Here is a 21,302-nt window from a genome sequence, read left to right as displayed (position 1 = left end):
GCATTCAGTTTCTAGTCAGATGACTAGCATTCTGTTGGTTCCTGTTTTCCCCTTGCCCCACCAGGTTAAATTCCTATATTCCTCCTGCCCTGCCTGGTGGTTAGCCGCAGGGCATTCATTCTATTTGAGATATGGTAATTTCCCCACTTGCCTGGGTGGGGGTCCTTGTGCTGCAGTAGGTAGATAAGGGCTTCCCCAAGGCTGAATAAACAGCAGTTGGTTGATCTCCTTTTGAATGACCCTGGTCTCTCTGTGTCTTCTTTTCAATCTCCAGGCCCTTGCCCGACTCGCGTTTGGTACAGTGGCTCGCGAACTGTACTGAGGGTGTAACACCAAATTGGGTGTTACAGGCATCCAACTCAAGGCCTTTCACAAGCTATGCGTGCACTCTGCCACTTAGCTCTATCCCCAGCAAGTGCTGTGTTCTACTCGTGAAGACAAAACCCTTTTAAAGTGTTGGGTACAGCAGACAGAAACAAACACATGCAAGATGCATGCTGCCATCCATGCGCAGTTAGCTGAACACATCCCAGAACAGCAACCAGTAAGTCATTCTACATGCATGTGTTCCCTCCTGCTGCCTCAGCAAAGAACAAAATCATCGTCTCAGACGTTATACATGCTTCGCCCTGCACATTTTGTAACATTAGGTAGCACTCCTGTTCTCCGTGTGAAATATTCAGATTTCCAAGGATTGGCTAACTGGTAGAATGTGCACAGCAGGTATAGCTGGAAGTCAGTGGTGGAGGTGGATTTGTACTGACTTAGCAATACTTCCTGGAAACTGGAGCACAGTGAGTGGAACCCTAAGTGTCTAGTCAGCTGGAAAATTAGAGGAGTAGAAACCTACAGATGTACTAAGCCACCCATGATTGTCAACTGTTTGGTTAACCCAGTTTGATTAAATGGGTAATCACCATATAACTATAACACAAAACCAAGACTGTTCCCAGGGTAGACTCCCTGAGTGTGAGCTTCCAGTAAAAACCTCTGTAGATTTCTATATGCACTATGGCATTTCCCAAGAACAGCAGACATGTTATTCGAATGGCATATAGCAAAACTTCATCATCATGTCATATTACTTTCAAGCTATTCAGGTCAAGTGACCCAACAGTTTCACCGAGGAACAACCACTAACGGTCACTTCTAGTGACTCACCTATGAAGCACATTGGGTTATACAACACTTCTAAAACACATAAGTCAGGCATGTAGCAGAGAATTTACAAGACCATAAGCATGAACAAAATGTTTTTGCCTTACTCCAGTGGAAGCCAAACAGGATGCCAATTTTATAAATATCTTGATCACAGCAGATATGGAGTATAATCACAAAAGATTTGATTCTACTAAGATTCATGGAGTCAAACAGTCCAGAAACAGAGAGACAAGAAAATGAAAGGTTCAATTTAGTACCAAGTCAATGTGTTGAAAGGTAGATGACCATCTAGAAACCATTTATATAACATCTCTTAGAAGAATGTTGCCTCAGGTTCAAGCTGGTGGTGGAAGATAGTTTGTTAGTGTTGAGAGATGAACAGTTTTACAATGTGTTATCAAGTGTCTAATCCCAGGCCTTAGGGCTCTTAGTCATGAGAGGCCTATGAATTTAAGGTGTGGCTACATACAGGATTGTATGAAGATCTGTATGTCTAGCCGTTTTCAAAGACAGTACTCTCTCCATTTTTTTTATTTTTTTAATTTATTTATTTATTAAAGATCTCTGTCTCTTCCCCGCCACCGCCTCCCATTCCCCCCCCCCCCAATCAAGTCCCCCTCCCTCCTCAGCCCGAAGAGCAATCAGGGTTCCCTGCCCTGTGGGAAGTCCAAGGAACCCCCACCTCCATCCATTTCTAGTAAGGTGAGCATCCAAGCTGCCTAGGCTAAACAACTAACTACCATCCAATTTAGACTTTTCCCTAACCTAATAGGTTGTATTAGAGTTAGGTTCAGTCACAAAGACATGGAGAGTACAGAAAGAAAAGACATGTTCCTAAATTGTAAAAAAGAAAGAAAACCTAAAATAGTGACCCATGATGTAATCTCAGCATGCATGAACATGAAGCAGGAAATTGTCATGGGCTTAAAACAAGTCTTGTCTGTGTAATGAGTTCTAGACCACTTCAGATTAACCTGAATTGGAATGTAAAACCTACACACACACTTGTCGTGTTTGAATTCAGAGTTTTGTTACACCAAATGTCAGAGGAAGGAAAAGGTTACATGAATCACCAGGAGCCACCCTTCTGAGACTCTCCACAGGGTGTTACCAGGATGCCTAAAAGAGACTGCAGCCAGAACATGAGGTTAGCTCTTTCTCATCCTGTCCAGAGGAACGAATGTTCTTGCTCTGAACCAAACCTGCTTTGAGACAAAAGCAATCTTATTCTGAGGCTCGAAGAGCTCGGTGTATACATGCATCCCAGAACAGCATCCTCAGTGTGATATGCAGGTCATGGTTGTAGCAGGATAACAGTTGTCTCAGTTAATTTCAAGGAATTGAATGCCACCTTTGTTTCCTTCTTTTTCTTTTGTCCATCCACCTGCTCTGTACTTGCATTGAACCTGAAGCCTTGCGCCTGCCAAAGTGTTGTACCACTGAGCTGTACCTTCAATGCTTCTTACTTTCTTTTTTTTTCCACTTTGAGACTGGGTCTCACCAAGATGCCTGGTTGACCTGCAGATCTGTCTGTATTCCAGGCAGGACTTAATTTTGGAGGATATTCTTGCCTCCCAAGTCATTGGGATTGCAGGCTTGAATCACCACCTCATTATTGCTGATAACACTGACACTATCCTTGAGACCACGCAGGCGTCAGATGGATGACAATTGGCCTCGGAGAGCTGAAAACTCTGCCCCATATCAACCATGCTAACATCACTATTTTCTGAATATCATTCTATGAAGAGCCTTGAAGATCGGGTGACAGTGACAGACTACTATCACACCAACTACTCTGCAGTTACTTTTCCTTTGACTTAAGCCAGTATAATTCTTTATCGCCCTCAAATATTCCAAACCACCATTCTTGGAGAGGCACATTTCAAACTGCGCATGCTCAGCTCTTTGGGAATCAACTTGCACGCCAACTTCTCAATGATCAGTTTCCTGGATGCCCTGGTTCCCTGACGTGCTTCTGTGTCTCTTTTTCCACAGCAAAAGAAACTTGTCTTCTTATCCACCCCAGCATCGAAAGGTGATCCATTTCAAAATGTAAATGAGGAGGCAGCTGAGCAGGTATCCACCAAGCCAAGGCAGAGTGCTGCTGTCCAGTAGTCTGTCCCCGAGATCATTGCAAAAGCACACGTCTGAACTCCAGTCACCATGCTTAATCTCGTATGCCGTCTTCTGAAAAAAAAAAAAAAAAAAAACAACAAAAACTACATGGAGCACCAGGACAGGGCTTCCAGGAGACACCTAGAGAGTTCACAAGGTCTTTATGAGGGCTCTATAAAAAAAAGTTCTTGAGATTAAAAATGCAAAGTATGTAAAAATAAAACAAAAAAAGAGATGGCAATAAACTTGTGATGATCAGGGCTTGAGGGCGATGAGGCTAATTTCAGGGTGTCCATGCTCTGCCACACTATCTCTGGTGGCTGTTTTGGGAGACAGGGCTTTTAAGTAGAGCTTGCACTGCAGCCAGATGATCTTGGAAACTTATGGTCATCTTAAAGGAATATTCATAAAGACCAATTTGGATTCTACACAAAGAAGCTAAATTCTAAAATGTCAGCCTGGAATTCTAGAAGGAAAGCAGGGGTGGGCTGAGACGTAGATGTTACTGTTCATCCCGGTGAAGATGTCAGAGTATTTATATGAGGGTACAAAACTTCCCCTCTCAGTACCTATCTGTCTTAGCCTGTTTTCTTTGGCTATCATTAAATACTTCATGCCACATATTTAATAAAGAGATTGTTTAACTTGTGATCCTAGAGACTGAGATGCCCAAGGTTGAGAGACGGCATCTTAATGAGAGTCATTTTGTTGGTAGAGATGATCTGTAGAGTCCTGAGAGATGCAGGTTTAACACTATGAGAGTAGTGCATATAAGTAGCAAGGGCAAATGGGCTTCATAATAGGCCCATCCAAGAGAGCCCATGGCCAATTGATCAATTAATCCACAAATGGATTAGCCCACTTAGAGAAAAAGCTCTCACGACCCAATCATTCCATAAAGATACCCCACCTCCTATAATAAATACCTCACATGAGGGGTTGACTTCAGCATGGGTTTTGTTGGGGACGGACAAAGCACAGTGCCACCCCACCCTGAACCAGAGAACCCCAGCCTCGTGAGGAAGGCATCTGATTGCTGAGCTCAAGGAGAAAGCGATTGGGTAGAACAGAGCTCTAATGTCTGGTTACCACTGCAGCATTCCTTGGACTCTCCCTCCAAACAGACACACCATCCCTTCTGTTTTCCAGCGTGTCCGAACACAATATTAGACCTTCACAAGGATAGGGGTATTTCCTAGCCTGTGAGATAACTATATAATGTCATAGTCAAAGTCCTTTAGAACATTTACAATATTGTTATTCGATAGTTTGATGTTTGGTCATCAGCTTTAAAAACGTTATCGTATGAACTACCTAGAATTGGAAAAATGGTGCCAGTGACATGCCACATATGGTAAAACTGTTTCATTTGTTCTACAGATTTACTCTACTTAGTGAATGGGCCAGAAGCCACGTGGAGAAAGAAAGAGAGAAGACACAGTCTCCGGCCTCAGCACAGATGTGCAAACAGATGAAATATGGAGTTATATGAACACAGCTGAAGACAAGGGGCAAGAAAAAGGAGAAGCAGGAACAATAAGTTTGTCTTTGGAAATATGAACCAGAAAGGGTGTCAGAGTCCTTAAGACTAGAACTGAGATCTGATGAATTAGGATTTGCTGGGGACATGAACCACAGGAGGGAACATGTCAACCCTGCAGATAAGGAAATGTAGAAGTCTTTGTATGCCCAGGAAACCTACAGCTTATTAGAGTATCACTAAATACAAGGCCATTTAGCCTAGGACTGGAGTGTTTTATATTCACGATGTCATGCCAGTGGGTTTACAGACTGCTGCGCAAGTGGCTATATCCTCAGAGTTAGGATAGGAAAGCTTGCTTCACAGCACTGTTGAAGAGAGGCAGGAGTGGGAACCAGCAAGGAAAACAATGCTACCAATTTTTCAGATAAAAAGTACTATCAGGGAACCATAGGAAAGTGTTGATTTCAAAAGAGAATTGGTAGTAGAGATGTGTTCCTTTAATCCCAGCACTAGAAAGGTAGAGGCAAGAGGATCTCTGCAAATTCAAGGACAGCCTGGTCAAAATAGAGAGTTCCAGGCCAGCCAAAGCTACATAGTAAGACCCTGTGTCAAAATAAATAAATAAAATAAAATAAAACACAAAAGAGAATAGGCAGCTTTGGGGCTTGCAGATTAGGTGGGGAAGGAAGGAGGAACCTAGTATGATCCAGATGGATGATTTGGCCCAGTTTCCTGTGTCAAGCAAGACGGGAAAACAGAAGTAAGATGAATGTAAAGGAAACGTGGTTTGTTTATTTGTGTGAGAGCATGTGTTATGTCTGGGTGAGAGTGTGTGGCAGCCCACACAGGTACCGTTGGAAGCTAATTTAGTTCCACCTTTATGTAGGTTTTAAGAGACAAATTCAGGTCAGCAGGCTTGACTGACAAGCACATTACCTACTTAGCCATATCACCAGCCCCTGTTTACTTTATCTTTCCCTGTGCTGCTGGGGACAGAGTCAGGGTCTCCTGAATGCTGTACAAGTCCTCTACCACTGTGCTACATCCCCTGTCCTCTTTTTACTTTTTTTATTTTTTCAGACAAGGTCTCACTAAGTTACCTAGGCTAGCCTTGACATTGGTTTGTAGTCCAGACTGGATACAAACTTGAATTCCTCCTGCCTTAGCCTCCAACATAGCTGGGATAACAAACCTGTGCCACCAGGTCCAGAATCAATTTCTATTTAAACTTGAAAAGATTGAGTATCCATGGGAAGTTCAGGAGAGGTCTAGGTACCAATGTGACTGTCCAGTACAAATAGGCCTCAGTGAGGGAAAGGATGCCCATGAAAATAGGAAGAATATCCAAAAGCTGGCTAGGGGAGGGCAGAGGGACCTGAAAAGACAGAGGAACAAGTTAACAAGGACAAAAAAGGGGCTAGTTCTAAAGAAAGACCTGAGTTGTTTGAGGCCATGAAGAATCCCTGTTGGACAGAGTGGATGTCCAGAATTGAGTACAGTGATCTTCAAAGAGAAGAGAAAGGGGGCAGTTTGATTTCTGGAGGACAGTGAGGAGGCAGAGGTGTGAGCAGATTTACTGGAGTGATGAATGGCAGAGCAGTGGAGTCAGCGGGTAACATTCTCCACAAACAACTGAAGCACCAGGGCTGGGGTGCAGGGTGAGGCTGGAGTGGCCCAGCCTACCGACCCATGAGCTGGAGAATCTAGGCTGAGCCTCCCCAGCAGGTGCTGGAGGATCAGGCAGGGCCTGTGAGAATATTCCACAGAGGTGGAGTCAGAGAAGACAGTGCCTGGCTGAGACACCAAGAGGGTGATACTGAAGAAGACCAAGATGACTTCAGGAGCAGGCAGGGAAGGACTGAGCCAAGATGGAGAGACAGGATGATCAGGCCACCAAAGGAAAAATGAACTTTCCAGTGGCCTGCCCCATACGAAACCCTCAGCTACCAGGGCCTCGTTGGCGTCTGTCAAAGGAACAGCAATTTGGGAAAACTTCAGGCCCTCGGCTGCTGCTCACTCCCAGAGCGTCCATTACTGCCAGGGAATGGGCACAGACTCTAGCACAGCAGGAGCCAATGCTCTATACCCACCTGCCTCAGCCAGAAGGGCATTCATGACCCAGGAGTCCTTATCTCCAGGCCTCATAGCTGAGCCCTGGGCAGAAACTCTCACATACACTCGGCCAAGACCACAAGACCTGAAACACAGGACTCCTGGGTCATGAGCGTCCTTCATGTGAGGGGATGAGGCTGTGGTTACACCAGCCTGGACTTGAGCATGGGACACTGCAGGGATGGAACCAGCGGGTAAAGTTGGGGATTAAAGGCTCAGGGAAGATGAGAGCAGACAGGACAAGGCTCTTAGGACAGGGTAAGGGACTGGGAATCTGAGAGACTAACAATATACATCCCTGAGATAAGAGGACCTGGTGGCAGTGTGAGGAGGTGAGGACAAGGCTAGGTTTAAGAAAAAGTCATGAGGCACTTGTCATACCCTGAGGCAACCAGTCTGCTAGTTCTTAGCCCAACAACTTCTTTCTTTTTTCCCCAGCAATAGCAGGATGTAACATAATCCATTCATTCTGTTTCCACAAGAAAGTGCCTAATAGCACAGAGAGCCAAGGCTCCTGGCATCAGGCCCGCAGCACTGGAGCAGCACTTCATCTGAGACAGGTCGGAGGAAGGTCAGGGCCAAGAGTCTCAGACCCCAGGAGGAGCCATGGTTTGTTCTCAGGGAGAGGGGGCTGGCTGTTCTGCCACCCCAGGTCAGGCGACATGGGTAATGTCATTGACTGATTCCGTGTCCCAGCAGGCAAAGAACCTATCCATATCACATCTTCTCTGCTGGTGCTCTTGATGGCACTCAGACTATGTCCATGAGTCCTTGGACGCTGCCAAGGTAACACTACCAGGCACAAAGTAACTGGCTTTTGCCTAGTTTGTACTGGCAGAATCCTGTAGGTTCCCTTTCGGCTGTCACTTCATTGTACTGAGCCCTTCACTGAAATTAAGGACGCTTTTATAGACATTTCTATATAGATAAACTTATTTAGGAATGAGTGAACAGCGTGTTTGTTTCCATACAGTAAGTCCAAGGTTTGATCCCCAACACTGCACAAAACCTGATGAGATGGTTAGCTTTAATTTTCAACTTGACACAACCCGCGAAAAGAGTCTCAGTGAGAGATTGTCTACATTGGGTTGGCCTATGGGTACATCTGTTGGGGGATAACTTGTTAACTAATGTGGGCAGACACAGATCACTATGGCAGCACCATTCTCTAATAGAGCACGGGTTCCTGAACTATGTAGGAGTGGAGAAATTGCTTCAGAGAAAGCAAGATAGTAGCACAGAAAAATAATAAATAATGAAATTATTTACCATTTTGTGAGGCTTAATTAAAGGAGAATCAGGAACACAGAAAGGATATTGAGCCTATAGTTCATGATCCTAGAGAAGCTAAGTAATATGGTGAACCCAAAGAAAAACATACATAGACCCACCTGGAAATTGGAAACAGACAAGATCGTCAGGCAAAATTTGGGAGCATGGGGGCAGGGGATAGAAGAAAGGGGAGAAGGAGAGGGTTATGGAGAACTTGAGGGAATGGGATAGTTGAGATGGAGGAAGGACAGATAAAAGATCAAGGAAAGAGATATCCTGATTGAGGGAGCCATTATGGGTTAACAAGAAACCTGGCTCTAGAAAAATGCCCCGGAATCCACAAGGATGACCCCAGCTAAGACCCTAAGCAATAGAGGAGAGGGTGTCTGAACTGTCCTTGCCCTGTAGTCAGACTGATGATTATCTTAAATATCACCATAGAACCTTTGTCCAACAACAGATGGAAACAGACACAGACACCCACATCAGAGCACTGGGCTGAGCTCCCAAGGCCTAGTTGAAGAGTAGAAGGAGTGAGAATATGAGCAAGGAATTCAAGAACATGAGGGGTTCATCCACTGAGACAGTTTGCCTGAGCTAATGGTAGCACACCAACTCCAGCTGGACTGGGGATGAACAAACATGGGAACAAACTAGTCCCTCTGAATGTGGTTAACATTTGGGGCAGACTGAGGGGCCACTGATAGGGAAACTGGGATTTGTCTCTACGGCATGTACTGGCTTCTTGGGATCCTATTCTCTTTGGATGTATAACTTGCTCAGTCTAGATGTAGTAGGGAGGGGCTTGGACTTTCCACAAGGCAGGATGCATTGCTCTCTCTTAGAATTGGAGGGAGGTGGGGCTGAAGGATGGTTGAAGGGAGTGGGAGGGGACTGGGAGGTGGGGAGAGAGTGAGAATTTGGGTTGGTATTTTTTTATTTAAAAAGTATTAAATTAAACAAAAGAAAATTCTCAGAGAAAATCACCTTCCTGAGATGGAAGGGTTTCATAACCATGGAGGAATTTATCTGGTCTTAGTTCCGGGCCATTTGTGTTATGTCATTTCTGAGTAGACAGGGAGTGTCCATACCACTATCCTGATATGTAATGCATTTGAGGCAACATTTGTCCTCCCTGAGCCTGGCCTCTTGGGTGAGGATCCATGGATCATTAGGAGGATCCCATGATGCAAAGCCATCACAAGTTACTGGATCCAGCTCGAAGCAGCCAGGTTCTGAGTGTTGAATGGTGAGGTGTGCTTTTATTTTGGCCTTTTAGTCTCCACAGTTTTTCCCTGACAGATCAGCAAGGCCAAATCACTGACACTAGATCAAGATCTTCTTTCTTCGGGGCCTGCTTCAGAGCTGAGAAGGGATGTTGGGTACCTGACTGACATCATTGGTCTGTCACAGGGATGTAGGACCTGCAGGCATGGAAGATTTGAGTCACATTTTGCAGAGGGGAAAGGGTGGTTATCGCAGACTGCACTGTGAATGGGTTCAGGGAGGTGAGGCAGGCACTGGAGTAGATGGTAGCAGACCTTTACAGTCTTGGAAGATACCAATCACATGAGAAGATTAAGGAAGCAAAGAATATATATGCCAGTGTGGATATCCAGGCTGAAGAGTGGCCAGAAGAGCCAGCCCCCTGTATCCTCTCAGAGAAATGGTTTTCCTGAGAAATGGTGTTTGAAGCTTGCCTTTACAGATCAAACTTTCACCCAACCTGTAACCAAGTGAATAATGAGCTCGGCAACCATTTACCATTTATAACTATGTACGTATTCTGCTTACACACTGCATGTTCAACCTGTATCTAAGATAAACATTGCAATCATTCTTACTATACTTTGGACTTTATAGGAGTAATTAACTCCTTTTTTTTTTTTTTTTTGGTTTTTCGAGACAGGGTTTCTCTGTGGTTTTGGAGCCTGTCCTGGAACTAGCTCTTGTAGACCAGGCTGGTCTCGAACTCACAGAGATCTGCCTGCCTCTGCCTCCCGAGTGCTGGGATTAAATGCGTGTGCCACCACCGCCCGGCAGTAATTAACTCCTATAAGCTCAGATGACTGCAGTCATAATTTATCATGCTCCTATTTTTCCTTTATGACCTGCTTGTTCCCAACTCAAAACAATGTATGTCTATACAATGTGATGACCACATCAAAGTCATTTACTAAAAGCATTGAGATATTAAAATCAACACCTTCTCCTTAAAAAATGAAATAAAAATGATCAAGAGACCTTGATGGAACTGTGAAGGAGAAAGAGTGGCATTTGTGTTTCTGCAGGGGTGGCTTCCTAGGCTCCCATGATCATGTTTTTATCTTCCATTCATTTGTGAGGCAGGGGTGAAACCCAGAGCCTAGAGCCTGATTGACAAACACTCACCACCAAGCTGAATCCTAGCCCCTCCCAGCTACTACATTAACTTAAAGCCACACATCCCTGGGCAGTGAGAGCCTCCCCATCGTCTCAAGTGCCCCGGGTGACAACATTGTCCTAAAGTGTCCACCTCTCTTCTAGGTGGAAAAGGAAATAACTTATGAGAAGTTCATAGAGTGGACGAGGCTGGACAAGATGGATGAAGAAGAGGTGGAGGTTTTCCTCCCACGGTTTAAACTGGAGGAGAATTATGACATGGAGGACTTGCTGTGCAAGCTGGGCATGACGGATGCCTTTGAGGACAGGGCAGACTTTTCTGGAATATCTTCCAAGCATGGTTTGTCTCTGTCCAAGGTTGTGCATAAGTCCTTTGTGGAGGTCAATGAGGAGGGCACAGAGGCTGCGGCTGCCACAGCTGGCATCATGTTGTTGATGTGTGCCATGAATACCCCCCGTTTCTGTGCCGACCGCCCCTTCCTTTTCTTCATTCAGCATGTTAAGACCAATGGGATTCTGTTCTGTGGCCGGTTCTCCTCTCTCTGAGGATAAGGTGTTCCTGTCAGTCTTTTATCCTTTCTTCATGGTTTGCCTGTGACCTAAATGACCTTATCCATAAGTGCAATGACAATTTTGAAATAAAGTGCATTCTACATCCCAAGGATTTTTCTATGATCTGAAACTGCATTTCTGGGGGTTGTGATGTTGCTAGCTACAGAGTTCATCCTACTGGAGGATAATGTGGCTGCCAACAGAGGCAGCTGCGTGTCCCCTGTGACATGAGAAAAGAAACAGTGCTTCTTTTGGTAGTATTGGGTTCTTATTCCACTGTAAGTTAAAAAAGCCACTGAAGCCAGTGAGGTGAAGCTCTGAGGAGTGGGCATCAGGGATGCGCCTCAGACAGTCTCTGTGTATAAATGTGTGCCAAATTTGTGTACGCCAGATAGGTGGGGTGAGGAGGGACTCAGCCCAGTCAGAAAACCTCATTTTTCCATATATCTGTTTGCCCTGCCATATGGTATGACACAAATACCTCTTTAGATCTATACTCTCTCTTTCTCCTAAGTTTTGGAAGTGTTAGGCTGTTCACAGGAATATAGATAAGCACAGCTGCATGAATAAACACAAGGCGACTCCCCAATTATTGATAAACATTATAAATAAAAAGGTGACAGGTTTCTGCTGCTGTGTTGCTGGAAAGACCATAGAAGCATTTGGCAGAAAGGGAACAAATTGAAGGGGGCATGGCCAGTGTTAAACACTCATGTTGGGAATGATAAAAGGGCTGAGAAAGAAATCGGAGAAACATCACCCTTCACAATAGCCACTAATTGCAAAGAATATATTGGAGTAACTCTAACCACACAAGTGGAAGTTCTGTATGACAAGAACTTTAAATCACTGAAGAAAGAAATTGAAGAAAACGCCACAAAGTGGAAAGATCTCCCATGGTCTTGCGTAGGCAGAATTAACATAGTAAAAATGGCCATCTTACCAAAGCAATCTACAGATTCAATGCCAGACTGGTACAGATAGCATTATTGTTTAAAAACCTATCATCGGAGGAACTGATTCATATGTACACAAAGGGATACTGTGCAGACAGAAAAGAGAATAAGGAAGGGCTCTATTCACCATATTAGAAGGATCTCCAAAACACACACACAGACTCAGACTCCCCCCCACCCCCGTGTGTGTTTGTGTTGTGTGTATGTGTTTTAAATTCAACTTACAAAACTATTGGCAGATAACAAAACGCTACTCCTTGGTAGGAAAGGTGGAAATTAGAGGTGTCTATAAAATTCTAGGTGCGTACATAAAGAGTGTGTTTCCCCTACGGATGCACTAGAAGGATACATACAGAGTGTGTTTCCCCTAAGGATACGCTGGAAGGATACATACAGAGTGTGTTTCCTTCCCCTAAGGATGCGCTGGAAGGATAAGCCAGAAACATTGTTAGAGAGAATAGGATCCCGGAAGCAGATGGGAGCAACATTCTTTAAGTATTCCTTACTCTTCAGTCCTTTAAAAGTAAAAACTCCCAGCTAGACTGGTGACCTGGTTTTCTGCTGGCATCTGCTAGGTAGTGGGGTTGGCTCGCTGGAAAAAAGATCTGGGAAGTTCTTCATGGAAGTGTCTATCTTCGCAGACGGAAGGTCTCCAGAGAGGATCAGTTTGAGTCTACCTTTTCAGACTCCAGCGCACAACTCACACAGACCCAGGCACATTCCGGAAGAGACTCTGGAAAAGCAGATCCAACACCCTTGGCACGGACAACCAGGCCTTTCTCTGGCTCCAGCCCCTCTGGCATCCCAAAGCCTGTGGCATTTGTGTCAGGAGCCTGGGATCTCACTGTCAGGGCAGGTGGGGTCACATGTGGATTCCTAAGGGAAAGACTGCCACATTCTATGAGGTCAGGATAGCCTGCACAACCAGACACATCTAACTCAAATGTCAGTATGGTCATTGCTGGGAATCCTTGGTTTAGGGTGAGACAAAAAAAGGCAGAGTTGACCTCACACTTAAACCCAACTGGCGTTCTACCCACCAGGTCGACTCTCCACCCCCCCACCCCCAACAAGACCTCTGTGAGCTGGCAAACAGGGTTTTCATCATCATTTGGATAAAACACCAGCTCTTCAGTGTCTAATTATTTTGGACCAGAAGATTAAGTAGTGGAATTGTGGAACACCTATCGGTGTTTCCTGTCTGTCTGTCTATCTATCTTTGCACCCCCATTCACTTTTACTTATTTATTTGTTTGTTTATTTATCTATCTGTGCAGGCTAGACAAGTGCTCTCTCTAGCCTCAACAGTAAAGGTCTTCTTTTCTCTCACTTTAATCTTCTCTTTTGCTCTGTCCCATTTATGCCCACTAAGTGCTGGCACACTCCAGTGTTGCTAAGGCTGTCATTCAGTCTTGAAGAAGGCACAGTGAACTGGTTGGTGAGACCTCACTCTGGTCCAGTGTAGGAAAGCACCCAGACACTCCAACTTGGGTTTGTTTTTGTCCTTGTTTTCCTAGCACCTGCAGTCAGCAAAGGCATCCAGCACCAGAAAGACCAGCTGCAGAACTGGCAGGCTGGGTGGCCAGGAGCTAGAAGAAGGTTTGCTTGCATTGTTGGGTTGGGTCACCTGGCTTTACTCTCTTCCAGACCCCCAGGCCTGTGCCTCTGGCTCCAGACTCCACCCACCTCTCCACCCCTCTGGAATTGGAGGCCCAGGGAGCAAGCAGCTCCTTCAGATCTTTGCTCAGTTCATGGCTGGCCACTGATTCTAGAGTCCAGGGTAAGTTCTGCTAGGGGCAGGCTTTGGCGCTGGGGGCTGGGCTGTGGTCGTGGGCAGGAGGGGAGTGGGGAGAACCGCAAGAGCCCTAGGATCCTAGCTGGGTTTTCCTGGAGCAGCATGGTTGCCACAGCGGTGACTTCACTGGAAACGTGGCCTTGTGATCCAGGTTCCCAGCCGGCTGGGATGCCAGGTGTTTGGGCTCAGCGCCTATTGAGGAGGTAACTTGTGTATGACCTGGTCCCTGTGCAGGAACCCCGAAGCCACATGTGACCCTTCTTGTTCAGACGGTGAGATCCCAGGCTTCTAACACTTGCAACAGGATTTTTTTGGGATTGCAGAGGGTAGGGACCAGAGAGAGGCCTGGGAGTCTGTGCCAAGGGTGTTGGATCTTTTTTCCTGGAGTGAGTCGCGCTCTTTCTGAGTCATGTGCGAGGCTGGAAAGTTAGGCTCAGACCATAGCTCTTTGGAGACCCCCAGTCTGCAAAGATAGATACTCTTGAGGGACTTTCCAGATCTTTTAGTGTATTTTTTCTTAAGCTCATGTCGGGTGAAGTGTTATGTGATTTGGTGTCTGCCAGGCTAGAAGGGCACAGGAAAAGTTTTGATGTTCTTACCTTTCCGGTGTGGTTTAGGACTATGATGTGATATTTGATGTGTTGAGTAACTTTGGGTTAGTGATCATGGATTTTAGTGATGGGACATGAGGTGACAGGAATGGCTGATGTGGAATTGGTTTTCATGGTAAAAATGAGTTACATTTGCACTTTGGGGGCTCAGCCCAGTGTTCCGCTGTGGGTCTTGGCCTCTTTTTCCATCAGTTGCTGGGTGAAGGTTCTATGGTGATATTTAAGATATTCATCAGTCTGACTATAGGTCAAGGTCACTTTGGGCCCCCTCTCCTCTATTGTTCAGCTGGGTCATCCTTGTAGATTCCTTGGAATTTCTCTAGTTCCAGGTTTCTTGCTAGCCCCATGTTGGCTCCCTCAATCAATATGTCTCTTTCTAAGAGAGGGAGGAGTGAGAATATGAGCCAAGAGGTCAAGACTATGATGGGGACACCCACTGAAACAGTTTACCTGAGCTAATGGGAGCTCACCAACCCTTGCTGGACAGGGAAGGAACCAGCATGGGACCAAACTAGTCCCTCTGAATGTGGGTGACAGTTGTATGGCTGGGGCAGACTGTAGGATCACTGGTAGTGAGACCAGGATTTATCCATACTGATTGTACTGGCTTTTTGGGAACCCATTCTCTTTGGATGGATACCTTGCTGAGCCTAGATATAGTAGGGAGGGCCTTGGTTCTTCCTTAAAATGAGGTGCCTTTCCCTCTCTGAGGAGTGGATGGGAGCTGGGGTGGGGTGGAGGGGATGGGAGGAGAGGAGGGAGTGGGAACTGGGATTGGTGTGTGAAATGAAAAAAGATAGCTTGTTTTCTTTTTTAAAAAAATAAAAAGAAAAAACACAAACAAACAAAAAGTTACATTGTTTTCTACACCAGATGTCCTGAGTTGTTTTTTTCTCTCTTTTTCCTTGTTTTGTTGATGAACCCAAAGTCTGGTTCTGCCAAGGAAGTGCTCTACCACTGGACCACAGGCCTGTGACTCTTCTTTTTCTTTAAAATTGTTTTGAGAATTAAAAGCATGAAAAATTAGTGTTCCCCTAGTGTCATTGTTAGTGAAGGAATACTACCTGTTTCTAGGAAAACTGGTCTCCTCTACAGGTTCTTAGATTCCTTAATTTTTTTTCAAGAATAGACTGAGAAAGAATTTCAAAGATGATTTTATTAGAGTCTAGAAGAAAAGGTCCAGAACTGTTTCTGGGAATAGGGAGATGGAGAAGAGGCCGAGAAAAAGCTGCGCTGGCTGATTGATTGGTTTAGGAATGGAGGTTCAGCAAGCAGCCACATGGCGAAAGGGCATTGCTTCAGAGAAAAAGTGAAAAGCTCCACAGAAGCAGGGATGGCATACTTAAGTTGTGTGGCTTAGAACCGGAAAGAAAAAGACAAAAAAAGATGAGAAAGGAAAAATGAGCAGACCAACCAGAGTCCCATAGAAGCTTGGGAGTAACAGTACCAGGCCTGGATTTCCCAGAAGGGAAAGTACACCCTCTCCTTAAGGGGATAATTATTCCTCCTGTATATTTGGCTTGGCATTAGGTGAATGCTCTCTGGAATGGAAAGGTGGTCTCTTAGCCAGGTGATTAACTCTTTTGTTTTAGACTAACTTGGAACATTAATGCACCCAGGCCAGAGGTAGAGTCCATTCCCTTGGTCAGAAGGAAATAGCTTTTCCGTCATGGGCCTTAACAAAGAACTCTGGCCACAGCTGCTGCAACATTTCTCTCTCCAAAGAGGCGGCATTAAATCATTTAGGAGATGGGCTGCAGTTGGAAATAGACGTAACTCACTTTTTACCACCTAGAGATCCAGTTCCACAGCTGTTGCGAAGGACTTGGTATTTGGACTGGAGTTTGGTCCCTCCTAGCCTCCAGGCAAGGGAGATTAGAAACTTGAGCTCCTTTCTGGCATTTCTGGGTAGGGAACCAGGAATGTTAATTACTGGAACAGCTGCTTTTGGTGGCCCTGACCTTCAAGTTCTTTTCTTATCATCTGGAATGCTGGGCTGTGAAGGGTTCTAGGTGAAGTTCGACAAGGTGTGTGTGTGTGTGTGTGTGTGTGTGTGTGTTGTGGGGAGGCAGTTGTCATGTCCCACCTCGTCCAGCAAGGAAAAACGCAACACCCGGAGCTCTTCTTGCAGCAGTTTTCAGGACTTTATTCACAGCAATCTATCTCCTTCTCCTTCTCTTTCTCTTTCTCTCTCTCTCCTCTCTTTCTCTCTCTCTCTCCTTCCTCTCTCCCTGGGCAAACCTCTCACAGCCCTTAAGTAGGCATGGGCTGCCAACCCCGAACTGCCAGGTGGGCACTGCCCATAGGTTCACGCATATGCAGGCAGCTGATAATCATTGTGTGATCATAGCATAGGTTAGGTCTTAGCCATCTCAGGAGTTGATTATACATCTCCATCAGGTGTGATTCCACGCAGCTCGCTACGGGCAGTTACTTTGTGATAGGACTATTCCGAAGGATGTTTATACCTTTCTGATATGGTTTAGGACTATGGTTTGTATTTGATGTACTGAGTAACTTTGGATTAAGGTCATGCGCTCGGGGCTTTTGTGTTGGGACCTGAGGTGACAGGAATGGCTGATGTTATCAGTTTACATTGGGAGTGACCTGTGTTTCAGGACTACCTTCAGTAATTGCATCCACCATGGCTTGTGTCATAACACAGAGAGGGAACCTTTGTGCCACACTCAGCTCCATAAACCAAGTTCACCTGGCTCCCTATGTCTGTGTGTCTGTTCTCATGGATTACACATGTAGAATGGGCAGAGAGAAATTAATAACAAATAGGAAATATTGGGAGAGAAGCCAGGAGTGGTGCTGTGCCTTGTAATCTCCATACTCAGGAGCCTGAGGCAGAGGGAGGATAGATTGGGGGCAGCCTGGCCTCGTACTCAGAGATCTACCTCCCTTGTATTGTGTTGAAAAGTGTGTGCCACCACCTTGGGACCCAAAGAATGTTGTTATAGTCGAGTCTCGCTGTCCACAGCCATAGTATAAAGCTGTGCTGTGTATTCTGTTCTGATCACTGGATACCTTCTCTTCCTGTAGCTTTTTATTTCCCTTTCCCATGTTCTGAGTTCCTAGCATCAGGGGAGCTGATGGGAAATCATAGAATGTTGTACTGTCTAACTGGGGAAAAGGAATTTGGCAACTGCGTACGATGATGTCAGAGCTATCAGGCCCTGCTTCTAGAGCTGCCTGCTCCCAGGCTGCACTGCTGCACTTGTGGACATCCTGGCTGGTGGGTCCAGCACTGACCCGAGTTAGCCCAGCCGGGTGGTATCACTTCCTGCAAGTCCCTTTACTTTCCAGGTGGGGATTTCCCCTTTGTTCACGGAGCCCCAGCATTACTGTGTGAGTGAGAGTGAAGAAGCAGCCCGCACATCAGCCTGTATTTATGTGATACTGATTTTAATTCCTTGTTCCAGGCTCGCTATCATGGATCCTCTTCGGGAAGCAAATGGCACCTTTGCCTTAAACCTTTTGAAAATCCTGGGTGAAGACAGCTCTAAAAATGTGTTTTTCTCACCCATGAGCATCTCCTCATCCCTGGCCATGGTCTTCATGGGGGCAAAGGGAAACACTGCAAGCCAGATGGCTCAGGTAGGCAGCACCGCTTCTCAGCAGCTGAATACCATGGAGTATCAGTTGAGCTAGTCCTCCACATTCCACAGTGGTCTTGCAGATGACACAGGGGTGTGACTGGAGGGTTGATGGGAGAGCATGTTACCTCTGCTGGAACCCTAGATATAGCATCCTGGTCCACTGATGGTGACTGTGCATGTGTCAAGGGTTAACTTGGGGCAAAAGTACCAAAGGCATTGCACCAAGGCTCCCATGACCTCCACTGTCTGCTGTGGTCCCCAAGGATCTCAGCTCTCCTACAGATAAGGGCTTCTCTTAGGATCTTGATGTTTATTCCAAATGGGGTCAGCCTTTTCTGGCAGAGCAGGGCTAGAGCCATTGAGTCTCTTGTTGGTGCAGTGCTTTCTCGGCAGAAGTATATGAATTGCAGAGACAGGCTGCTCCAGAATAAGGTGGGGAGACAGTGAGGGATAAGCAGAGGGGTATTAGTCAGCTAGGGCTGTGTCAGGATGGCCGAGTGGTCTAAGGCTCTGCGTTCAGGTCTCCTTTTCTTATAGGAAGGAACACAAGTCAGATTGGATTTAGCTCACTCCAATGATTTCCTTTGTCCCTATAAAGGCTTAGCTCCAAATATGGGCATATCCTGAGGAACTGGGTGTCAGATGTCACTATGCCAGTTTGGGGGATACATTCAGCACATGGGGAAGGACACATTGCAGTCTCTAAACTGTAGCAGTTCTGAACCACAGCAAAGTGTATGTGCCTAGTCTCCTGTATGCCAAGGTTGGGGATATCTTGATTCATCCCAACTTGTGTTTGAAGGGACTCTTTCCTAATCCATGATCACCCTGGGCTATGATTTTGCATCCTGGATTAGTTCTTCACAGCACCCTTCTGATTTTACAAGACAAATTTGTTTGTTTCTTCCTCAGCCTTCCTCTTTTACCAAGAGTTAGGGCGTGGAGGCTTGCCTTCAGTTTACACCTCTCCTTCTCTTTTAATTCCAAGCTATTACAACCACTGTAGGCAGTTTACCTGTTTCCTATGGGAGCAGCTGAAGTCATTTGCATAGCGTTTTCAGAGGCTTCGAAGGTCTATGGAATTGTATCTAAGGTCTGGTACCCAGGTGCTCACTGTTGGCTGGGGTCTTGCTTCTCTTTCAAGCTGCTGTATGTGGTACAGTTACTCCAGGACGTTACAGGTGGCCTCCTGCAGGATGGCTTGGATTTCCTTCCACCATGGTGCCTGGAAATAAGATTATAAATGTGGCAGCTGCCAGGCCTTTTAAAGCCCCAGCCTGGAACAGGGTCCCTCTCCTACATTCTGTTGGGCAGACAGTGCTGGGTCCAGTCCAGACTCTGGAGCAGGCAGGACACAGCGTGATCTGAGGTCAGAACTGAATACACTTAGCAGGTCTGGCTGGTAGCCATGCTTGAAGCCAGAGCACAGTTAGTGGACAGGAAGAGCTGAGCTTGTGAAGGGCTGTTTCTGCTCAGACCAGGGCTGACAGGGTACAAGGGAGGACCCTGGGGAGGGTACAGTCTGGGTACTTTCATCTTTAATTAGGTGGCTCTTTGAGTGGCAGGAAGGGTCTATAAGGTTTTGAGGATGGGTTTAGTGTTGACTCATTCCCTGTAGCTGGTCCTGCTGAAGCCATGTTTTAATCTGTTAATTTCAGGCACTCTCTTTGGATAAATGCAGTGGCAATGGAGGTGGAGATGTCCACCAGGGCTTCCAGTCACTTCTCACTGAAGTGAACAAGACTGGCACACAGTGCTTGCTCAAAACAGCCAACAGGCTCTTTGGGGAAAAGACTTTTGATATCTTGGCAGTAAGTATGTGGTATTAAGAGACGGCAGGCTGGAGCCTAGCTAATACCTAGACTTCTACACACTCACATGCATTCCTGCAACAACTGTTCATGAACCCACATGAAATGCACATTTATTTGCCACATATAATCACACAAATAAAAAATAAAAATAGTTCCCTCAACTGGGAATTAAATATGGAGTGGTGAGCTGTTTGATATAAATATTGAGATACAATGTATATGTTATAATATATTATAAAATATAATGTATAACATATTATATATAAATCACAACATAGAATACATATAATTATATTGTCATATAATTATATTACATATTTGTATACTATAGAATATACATCTGTATGTTATCTAAAATTACATATTTTATAAAATTATAAATATTATGTATAAGTATAACATATAAATATATCAATATATTCCATATACACTGTCAACACAGAGGGAATTTCAGCCCATTTACACTGTATAGAGTTTTCTGTTGCAACAACACGGCAGAATGTGGGAGGTCATCAATGTCATTGTCATTTTACAGAACATATCAGCAAATGGCTTGAGCTTCTGTTTGTCTTCTGGTTCTGGTGTTTGGTTCCCTTTAAGACCTTGTGCTTGCCAGGCTGGTCCTCCACCTCCATGGTGCACCACTGAACCCCATCCCAGCATGCACTGTGAATTGCTCACTCCCTGAAAATGACCTTCCTGAGATGGTGACTAGGGTCACATAGCTGTTCAAATTCCATAACATGAAGTAAAATAAATTAAAACGAAATATTCAGTTTTATAGCTTCCATGGTCATTCCCTTGTGTTCTGCAGCTTTAGGTGACACTATTTCAAATGATGCACTTTTGTATTTCTGTTAACATGGAAAACTGTGGTAGAAGGTCCAGCCTGTGCACAGTGCAGAGATGCTGTAGCTCTTGTGGGGTTAAGACTCACTCCACCTATGTGGTGGACTATGAGAGTGACAGCCGTATAAGTGCTGCATCTGAGCATCTTCCAAGTTACCTCCTTGAGCCTTGACTATTATTACCTCAAGGATCCATCTGTTCCTGACATTTTTACTGATACCCGTTCCACCACCTCACTTTGTTCAGAAACTAAAATTAAGGAGAGCTGGGAAGTGAGAAGTTGGTGTATGGTTACTTTCCTATTGCTGCCACAAAACCCAATGGCCAAGGTAACTTACAAAAGAATTCAGGCTTATTGTTTCAGGAGGTTAGAGTCTGTCACTGTTATGGCAGGAAGCATGACAGCAGTCAGGTAGGCACGATACTGGAGCAGCCGAGTGGGCATCTCTCAAAACTGCAAGAAGGCAGAGAGAGCCCGCTGGAATGGAGCTAGCCTTTTTGTTTGTTTGTTTGTTTGTTTGTTTGGAGATAGGGTTTCTCTGGGTAAACCTGACTGTCCGGAAACTGGAGCTACTCTTTTTTTTTTTTTTTT

General features: G+C 45.3%; 1 protein-coding gene across 1 annotated transcript in view; it reads left to right on the top strand.

Annotated features, from left to right (window-relative positions):
- LOC101998143 (serpin B6) overlaps nucleotides 1-21,302 on the top strand; it is a 103,682-nt gene that overhangs the window by 74,671 nt on the left and 7,709 nt on the right. The window contains exons 2-3 of the mRNA XM_026782914.1: nucleotides 17,871-18,045; nucleotides 19,706-19,858. Coding sequence (XP_026638715.1) covers nucleotides 17,871-18,045; nucleotides 19,706-19,858 — 328 coding nt within the window. The remainder of the gene's footprint in view (nucleotides 1-17,870; nucleotides 18,046-19,705; nucleotides 19,859-21,302) is intronic.

The sequence above is a fragment of the Microtus ochrogaster genome, chromosome 16 (genome assembly GCF_000317375.1).
Source record: "Microtus ochrogaster isolate Prairie Vole_2 chromosome 16, MicOch1.0, whole genome shotgun sequence".
NCBI classification, from domain to species: Eukaryota; Metazoa; Chordata; class Mammalia; order Rodentia; family Cricetidae; genus Microtus; species Microtus ochrogaster.
The sequence above is the reverse complement of the archived record's forward strand: the minus strand, read 5'-3'. Positions and strand labels throughout refer to the sequence as shown.